We start from the raw sequence: 10,301 nt of genomic DNA, 5'->3' as shown, positions 1-10,301 counted from the left end.
TCATAAAGGTCTAAAGATATTTTTAGTAATTTCATTTTAATAATTTACCGTTATTATTTATAAAAGGAAATTTTTTTAAAAATCCGTGGCATGTGCCCATTCCTAAAAAGATCCGCCACTGTTTGTTTGTAAATTATTATAAATGAAACTTTGACCAAAAGGCATAATTAGATACATAAACCAATAATCTGTTGTGCTGGAAACTTTGGTTGCATATGTGATTGAAAAAGAATAACATTCATAGTGAGGGTGTAAAATTTGATAGAGGTGTTCGATAACATTAAAATGAGATATTGGGTATGATTTATTAAATAGGAAAGTAGAAGGAAAATTTTAGTCTTTTTAGATCGGTGGAGTAGACATGTTTCTTGTCTTCAAAGTGTATCAAATTATTAACTATATAATGAGTTTAGAGTACTTTTTGTATACTCTCTTTAATAAATTTTGGTTATAAAAAAATGAGTTGGTATAGTTAGTAGATTTGTTGTCTTCTTTATGCATATGACTAGAAGGTTAATTTCAAACTTGTGAGAAAACACAAATTTAACAATTCAACTTCTTTAATGAATCTTTGTAATTTAAAAGATTGAATAGATAACACGGTTTAGAGAGATATAAGAGTGCATTAGATAAAACAAAAATTAAACCATTATAAGTATTTTTAATGCATCAGTTTAATAATATTTTTAAAAAATCAATATTGAGGTGTATATGAAATATTAATATTTTAATTATATTGACACCCAACAACTCAAAAATATCATTAATATAAAAGAAAAAATCTTTTAATAATCCTAAGTGTCCTTGTTTCACATTAAGATTGTTAACACCTTAATAACAATTTTAATTGAAAAGATTCATGCAATTATTCCCTATTACCTATAAATGAATTCTAAATTTAAAATAAAATGATAGCTCAAAACAACCATAGATAATAGTAACTTTAGCATCGATGTATTATTGCAAAGTTTGAAACATATTACATGTCCATGGAGATAGGGTAACTTTAATTTATTCATAAGAAGGACAAACTCACTTCATAAACCAACTAGTTACATAGGGTATTTGTAAAGTTGGAGAACCTTCTTCCAAGATGGCCTATGACTAATATCATCCCACCAAGCACTCACATGTTTCCTCTCCCTTACCATATTCTCTTTTTTCATTTGATTCATTAAATAATGTCCAAATGGGAGATGTCTAAGGTCAGCATGGCTAAAGAAAGAAAAATTTCCCATGTACCCCTACAATTTGCCTTGTACCCCCAAAAAAATTTAAAAATGCCAAAATTACCCTTAAATTGTTTTTTTACTATTTCAAAGAAAATAAAGGTAAATTTTTTTCACCATTTTGTCATTCTCCCTGCCGTAAAAAAGATTTCCAGTAGGTTCCATTTTTCCGGTAACTACCGGAATATTTGTAACAAGATTTCCAGTACAGAGTAAACTTCCGGAAATGTTAAAACCCAGTTTTCCGGTACAGAAGGGAAAAGTTGTGTACCGGAAAACTTAATTGACAAGTATTCCGGTACAGTAGTAGATTCTAGAAAACTTCATTTCTAAGTTTTCCGGTACAGACCAAATTATTTTAATTTCTTTTTAAGTTTTTTAAATTTTTTAAAATCTTAACAGATATGGATAAATCGCTACTATTAATGGACAAAACATGCGTCGATACTACAAATATTTTTGACACAGATTAGGTATGAATAAATATAATTAATATTATAAAAATATATTTTTGTGATTAATTATAATTTATTTTATTTCAGATATTTGATTCAAGGGATACTGTTGTGAAATGGGCAAAAGAAATTGGTATAAAAAATAAAGTTACTGTTATTATCAGAAGATCAGATATAGAGACGGGTGAGAAAGGACGGAGAAATAAATTAATATTAGGTTGTGACAAAGGGGGAAAATACAAGTGTGCTGCTAGTTTTATTCGAAGTTCAACAAAAAAATGTGATTGTCCTTTCAAGCTTAGATCAAAACCATTAAAAGATGGTTCAGGATGGATTGTTAAAGTAATTTGTGGAATTCACAACCATGAATTACCTGATACTTTGGAGGGGCATGCATATGTTGGACGTTTAGATAAAGAAGAAAGAAAACATATTCATGACTTAACAAAATATAATGTTGCACTGAGACACATATTACTCTCATTGCAAGACCGAGATAAGAGTAATGTTACTAAGATCTCACAAATATATAAACAGAGAAGTATCATTCGATTGCACGTGAGAGGTAATAGAACAGAGATGCAACATTTATTCAAGTTAATTGAAGATGCAAAATATGTGTGCGGGAATAGAAAGCGTGAAGACTCCGATGTTATGAGAGATATTTTTTGGGCGCATCCAGATTCATTGAAGTTGTTGAATTTGTTTTCGATTGTGTTGATTATGGATAGTACCTACAAAACCAATAAATACAGAATGCCATTACTTGAAATTGTTGGTATGACATCAACATAGAAGACATTTGTAGTTGGATTTGCTTATTTGGAATGTGAGCGGGAAGAAAACTTTTGTTGGGCATTAGAGAGACTAAAAGATTTGTTTGTTACACAAAATAAATTCCCTCAAGTAATTGTGGCAGGCAGAGATCTTGCGTTAATGAATGCAGTTGGCATTGTGTTTCCACATGCTGTTAATTTACTTTGTCGATTTCATATCGAAAAAAATATTGGAGCAAAATGCAAGCAATATGTCTTAAAGGATAGACAAGAGTCAATATTGAATATATGGAAAGACATTATGTATTGTAGTGATGAAAAAGTGTATATGATGCACTTGCATATGTTTGAGAAATCATGTGTTGATACTAAAGTGTTTGTTGATTATGTCAAAGAAACTTTGTTGACTCCACATAAGGAAAGATTTGTTGAAGCATGGACAAATAAACTGATGCATTTGAGGAACACAACGACTAACAGGTATTTAATATAACTTTATTATATATTGTTGAATTGTATTATATTTTCTAATGTATCTGTAAAATTTTATTATAGGGTTGAATCAGCTCACTGGAAACTGAAGTTAATGTTAGAAAATAGCATGGGTGATATGTGTAAATGTTGAGAGTCTGTGAACAACATGATAAGGTTGCCACATAAAAGAATCAGGGCCTCGTTTCAAAAAAGTTTTTATGATGAAGAGCATGAGCACATAAATCTATTTTATCAAAGATTGAATAGATTTGTATCAACAGAAGCTCAAAGACGTATTAATAAAGAATACGACAAAGTTGAGTGGGTGGGTACTGACAAATCTATATGTGGGTGCTCTCTCAGAAGGACATACAGATTACCTTTGTACTTGTAATTTGGGACAATATAAATTAATGAGTGAACCAATTCCTCTAGATTTTGTGCATATTCAATGGAGAAAATTAAGCATGGAATGTGAACTCACTCAAGACACAGAAGATGGATCAGAGTTGGATATGTCTATTGAGATGAATGTCTTATGGAAACATTTTCGATCACTTGATGTTATTGGGAAACGAGTGTTGAAGAGTATAGTGCGTGAACTTGCTTTTCCATGTACAAGTTCAATGTGCCCACCACCTAAAAAGTCAAAACCAAAGGACGAGTGAAGAAAAGTAAGGGTATGAAGCCGGATGGATATGATGTATATCGAGACCCTTCATACTTTGAGCATGTTAATGCAACACATTGTGAAGATTTTGGTTCCCAACCATCTCAGTCAAAGAAGAGACAAGTCTCTCAATCAAAGAAACAACCATCTCAGTCATCTCAATCTTCAAAACATTTGTTATGGAGATAATTTCCTGATATTATTCAGCCATACATTGATGACATATTTGACGTGGCAGCAGATGGAAATTGTGGTTTTCGCGCTATTGCATTATTGCTTGGTTTCGGTGAAGAGTGTTGGTCTTTGGTCCGCAATAGATTGGATCAAAATATTGCTTCTCATGTAACTCCATATGATAGATTGTTCACATGACGCATTAGAGAAGTAAGAGATTCGTTGATGATATCCCGCTTAGATGTTCAACCCATGGATAAATGGTTGTCCATACCTGATATGGGTTACATGATAGCGATAACATATAATATTATTATTGTCACGTTCGGTCTGACATTTTCAATGACTTTCTTTCCTATGAGAGGTTCACATTCCAGATCGACAAAAAATGATCGCATTTGTTGTATTGGTTTTGTTAATGGAAATCATTAGGTTCCGGTAATTATTTTCTTATACTTTTTTAAATTTTATTTTGGTAATTTTTGTCTTATATTTTGTTAATTTATTTAATTTTTGCAGTTAAAGATGAAATATGGATTTCCAATGTCAGACATTGCACCAAGTTGGAAGCAATATCGCACCAATGGAACAACTTCTTGGGCAATAGCATACACATGGCGTCTACAACACTGGGGGTATTTATTAGGCCGGTTGCCACGTGTTACCCAAAATCCACCTACGGAATCCATAGATGCAATGTCTTTAGATGAACCTTAATGTTTTAAAATTGATACAAAATCACTTTAATGTAACCGACATTTCATTTGTTATTAATTAATTTTAGTTTTTTGTCATTCATTTTAGTAATTGATTTTATCTTGTATTTATTTCATAAAGTAATCGATATAACAATAATTAATAATTAATAAAGTAACTGACATAACAATAATTAATAAAATAACTAACATACTATTATTTCATAAAGTGTTCATAAAATAATCGACATAACAATAGTTCATCAAAAGTGTTCATAAAATAACCGATATAAAAATAGTTCATCAAAAGTGTTCATAAAATAACCGACATAACAATAGGTCATCAAAAGTGTTACTACTAACTAGTGTGACTACGTGATAAATACAAAGTTTTATAAAAGTGAATATACAACTCATCATCTAGACTAGCTTGATGTTCACTCAACCCCTGTTGTATAAGATCACCGATCTGTTGTAGGATAAGTGGCGGCTGTGAACTAGAAGCATCTGCACTGGTGGGCGGTACACTATAATGTGGGACCTGAGGTGCACCATCTGGTCACACCAACAGTGGATGAGACACCTGATAGAACCACTCCAAATATCCACCTTCACACTCAGATGGATATGTAGCTGGACGAAGCTTGTGAAATAGCTCTGTCACTGGCGTCACATATCCCAACCATTCCACATCTACATCAAATAATCTAATAGGATCTGGAAGTGGTGGTGAAGGAATATATATATTGGATATATCCAAATTGTCTCAAACACCTTTGTGGTAGATATTTCACTACAGTGCTGCATAATCGGAGGTGGCCAGTATAAAGCATGATATCATCAAAAGGAATGACACCCCTATGATTCTCACATGGTCTCCATATAACATCTGCAGGTGTCAATGCATCAATAATACTTTTGTATTCATCGAAAGTGTTACTACTAACTAGTGTGACTACGTGATAAATACAAAGCTTTATAAAGTGAATATACAACTCATCATTTGGACTAGCTTGATGTTCACTCAACCCCTGTTGTATAAGATCACCGATCTGCTGTAGGATAGGTGGCGGCTGTGAACTAGAAGCATCTGCACTGGTGGGCGGTACACTATAATGTGGGACCTGAGGTACACCATCTAGTCGCACCAACAGTGGATGAGACACCTGATAGAACCACTCCAAATATCCATCTTCACACTCATATGGATATGTAGCTGAACGAAGCTTGTGAAATAGTTTTGTCACTGGCGTCACATATCTCAACCATTCCACATCTACATCAAATAATCTAGTAGGATCTGGAAGTGGTGGTGAAGGAATATATATATTGGATATATCCAAATTGTCTCAAACACCTTTGTGGTAGATATTTCACTACAGTGCTGCATAATTGGAGGTGGCCAGTATAAAGCCTGATATCATCAAAAGGAATGACACCCCTATGATTCTCCCATGGTCTATATATAACATGTGCAGGTGTCAATGCATCAATAATACTTCTGTATTCATCGACCTTATGCTTGCCTTGTTTGTAGCATCATCTATTCATTCGGGCAAAACATTCCACGTCAGCACCCTGATCACCTCTATTACAAATATTCGGAAAATATTTGTAAATCCAACATTGTTACAAATAAAAATATTAAATAATTAATACTAATAATTAAATATAACATAAATAAGTTAAATTAATAATTAATGCTAACAATTAAATATAACATAAATAAATTAAATAAATAATTAATAATAAATACTAATATATAATTGATACCTGAAGCAACGTCATATATCCACCTAGTTGTTTGGTGTCATAATAACAGACATCTGAGAGGTAGTCATAAAGCACCACTAGTGCAGCAGTACCCCATGAATATTTATCTGTACCGTCTAAATATCTGAGTAAAGGAAGGTACTTCGCATCAACTAGAGTATGACTCTTATTAGCGAAAATAGTACTTCCGACTAAATTCAACAGATATGCCCTATCAGCACAGTCAAACCTCTCTGCTGCACGCTGCCTTTTGAAGACCTCTTTCAACCAATCCAGTCTATAGTGCGCACCTCTAGTCTTTTTGGTCTCCGCCCAGATCTCTTCCATGGTCACTTCTAGTAGAGTGATGGTAAAATTACACGCCGTTACTCTATCTACATCGGGTGGACTGTAGAACTCACCCCTAATAGGCAATCCAAGAAGATTGACAACATCATCCAAAGTAATCGTCGTTTCACCAAATGGCATGTGAAATGACGATGTCTCGGAATGCCATCTTTCAATAAACGCAGATATCAGGTTGTTGTCGATCATCTTCAAACTTCCTCGTTGTAATGGGTCACGGAAGTACCGGCGGAGTAAATTGTTGCATTTTCTACCCATGCGCAACAATTTTCAGCAATGGTCGCTCCTGTATACAAATAAAATATATGACATTAAAATTAAATTTAGACAACAAATATTAATTAATTTAAATATTTTTAATGCATTATAAGTAATAATTAATTTAATATACCTCATCAAACCATAGTCTAGTTGAAACATGATAACGGTGTCGTGTAAGGACAGACAAATCATAAGGTCCTCCAGGATACCGTGTGAGCTCACCAGGTCTCTCAGCTCCATCATGTTCCTCCTCCATATGCTCTCCCTCATGAGCAGGTGCATCCTCCTCTTGCTCATGTACATCCACCTGCTCATGTACCACATCTTCCACATCCCCTTGATCATGATGTCCCTCATCATCGTCTTCAATAATCATACGTTTTCTTCTCCTTGAAGTTGTCGGTCGAATCCTCTCTGGGGGATTCATCGGAGTCGATGTAGAAGTCTCAGTGTCCCGTGTAATTTGTATGATTTTGTCATCTCTTCCTCGTGCACCCACTGAAAAATTAAAATATTAAAAGAAATAAATCACAATTACTTATAAAATTATAATTAATGAAATTATATATATATATATATATATATATATACGTAACTTCCGAAAAACTTGATGTTCAAGTTCTCTGGTAACTACCGGAAATGTTGGCCATCAAGTTTTCCGGAACACTCTTCTGTACCGGAAAACTTCAGACAAGATTTTCGTTAATAGCTTATGTACCGGCAAACTTTAAAGCAAGATTTTTGGAGTACATCTTCTGTACCGGAAAACTTGTTTTTCAAGTTCTCCGGAAATTTTGGAAAAAAACTTACTTTTACTTCCGAAAATGTAAAAATGTGAAATGGTAATTTTGTGGAGGTTTTATTATTTATACAAAGGTAAAATAGTCATTTCATTCTTAATTTGGGGGTATAGGTATAATAAGGAGGGTACAAGAGAAATTTTTCCTAAAGAAATCACCAGCCAAATATTTGGTCTTTGATAGCCTCTCTTCATAAATGTCCAACACATTTTCAAGCTTTTCTTCACTCTCTTGAATAACTTTTGGGTCATTTGGAAGGCCCACTAATGGGTAAACCAAAAGATTCATAACTAAGTTGAAAATTGGTGGGTTGAAGTTATGGGTTTCAACTTCTAGCCATTGCTCCACAAGGCCCCTTTCTTCTATTGTCTTTCCAAGTAAGTCAGTCCCTTGGGTTTTGTACTTTTCAGCATAGTACCTAAGAATTGCTCGAGATTCTGCAAAATCATATGGAAATAAATTAAAATTATTTATGTTTAGATAAATGGATATAATATAGAAATTATGGAAGGGGCTAACCATAGAGAATGTAGTCACCATCTTGAAACAAGCATTAATTAATTATACATTAGTAAAATATAGAAAATTCTAGAAATCAGAACAAAGAAAAATTAATTAGTTAAATAAGTAAATTAAAAGATTAATTGGGAAGGTTCAAGGAGGCGAAAACATACACATTGATCGCATAATAACTTTTACTTTCTAAACATATTAAAAATGATATAGTTTATGTTTCTATTTTCTTTATTAGATTTTTAAATATCTAATAAGAAAAGTGATAATTGTTGATTATAATTTTACTTAGAATGAATCTTCTCGCCTAATTTTTATATTAGAGATGATTGTGATACATATCTAATATGGGCCAATTCTTCGACCCATAAACCTTATAACATAACTCAACCTAGGTGAGCTTCTTCTCCCCAAGTTTTTTCAAAAACTCTAAATATTTATTTAGACCGGTCAACATAAAAGTGTATTTTATACGTTCAAATTCATCAATTCAATTGTGTATTTGAGAATATTCTCGGTTTGCAATGTGAAACAAAAAATTATTAATAAATATGTTCAAATATCTCCTTGACATGTCCCCACATTGATCCATAAACATAAAATATCATTATAAAATTATTATTTTTTAGATGAATTTATTTTGTACGAGATTTTTGCAATAGCAATGAGATGTATTATTTTATCTTAAACAAGCGGGTTTGAAATAATTGAAAAATATCAAAGGAGATCATATTTATAATACATTTGTATATTAATAAAAAAAATCGTAGTACTATTATCTTAGATTTTCCCCTCCATTTTCGGGAAGATAAATTATCCACCTTTTAAGACCCAAAATAGAGCAGAATTATTCACGTGTAAATTGACATCTCTATATTGATTACACCAAAACAAATAGATTAAACTAATATGTTACTCTATACTATTGTTTTGGTGCTTATAATATGTCATCTCTTCATACAAGTAAACTATTTTTTTTGTTGACCCACAATTTTCCATGTTACTTAACTTTTGCGTTCAAGTGCTAATTTTGAATCAACCATAATTACGATCTCTCATCACTCAACTATTGTCAACCAACAACGTGAATTGTGAATATTGTTCCATCTGGTTTTAAATATAAACAAAACTTCAAATATAGTTTATCTAAATTTTTGTTAAACACATTTGACTTTACCTCAATTTACCGATAACATTTCTTTCAAAATGTATTATAAGTAGTCATGAAATTACCTTGTCCCCGACATGGATTAATTGGTCAAAGATCATACAATTCATATTTTTTACTTTGTATTTTGAAAATTTTGTAAAATCAAAATATGAGTAATTTAATTTTGATAAGATAATTGAGATCACATGATTGTGTGCTACTACATACTAGATATAATTTAGATCCACGTTTTCTACAGTAACTATTTAGAATAGATTTATTATTGTTAACTCGTGTAATTGGAATTACGTACCATCAGCATTTCATAACGTTGAATCAAGATCGAATAACTTATATATTAAGATTTTTTTTTATTTAATATAAAATTTCAAAGTTAAAATCTGAATCATCTGATTTTGATCATATAATCTCAATCATATATTATCTGAGTCTATATTGTGCAATTCTAACTAAAATTTATTATTTTGTACCAAAAGATTTGTACTAAAAAAAACACTTATATTTTTGTTTCTATAAACATTTGTGCCCAATTTTTCATGCTAAAAACTATATTTTTCCTATCTTGAACAGAGTATAGTTAGTTTGTTTTGACAAGTCGATGAATTGGATGATGATTATTCAATTTTTTTTATAAATAAATTTTATACTCAATCTAATGTGCCAACCCAACTCACTGATGGATTGAATTAAAAAAAATACCAGTAACTAAAACTTGGAATCAAAAGTGCATAGGAAAAGAAAAACAATGAAAAAGAGAACCTGCAATTTGAGGTATTCAGCTTTCTTGTGCTCTCCCTTAAATCCATCAACATGAACTGTTTCAAACTCAATTTCCTTCTCAATCAAACACACTATCACCCGTTTTGGGCAAGCATAGTCTGGGCCATAGACCTTAACAACCATTTTAATTTGCAAAATTAAATATTTTAAAGATATGGTTATAAGGCAACTGGGTTATTGTTTCT

At 31.9% G+C, this 10,301-nt stretch overlaps 1 protein-coding gene across 1 annotated transcript; it reads right to left on the bottom strand.

Annotated features, from left to right (window-relative positions):
- Positions 1–1,052: 1,052 nt before the first annotated feature.
- LOC101496658 (glutathione S-transferase F9-like) lies at positions 1,053–10,239 on the bottom strand. Its single transcript, XM_004499914.1, has 5 exons — positions 10,096–10,239; positions 8,509–8,538; positions 8,172–8,196; positions 7,807–8,089; positions 1,053–1,224 (listed from the first exon to the last, which is right to left on the bottom strand). The coding sequence occupies exons 1-5, from the start codon at positions 10,237–10,239 to the stop codon at positions 1,053–1,055; spliced, it is 654 nt and encodes a 217-aa protein (XP_004499971.1).
- Between the last annotated feature and the right edge of the window lie 62 nt (positions 10,240–10,301).

The sequence above is a fragment of the Cicer arietinum genome, chromosome 5 (genome assembly GCF_000331145.2).
Source record: "Cicer arietinum cultivar CDC Frontier isolate Library 1 chromosome 5, Cicar.CDCFrontier_v2.0, whole genome shotgun sequence".
In the NCBI taxonomy this organism is placed as follows: Eukaryota; Viridiplantae; Streptophyta; class Magnoliopsida; order Fabales; family Fabaceae; genus Cicer; species Cicer arietinum.
This window is presented reverse-complemented; position numbering and strand designations above follow the sequence as displayed.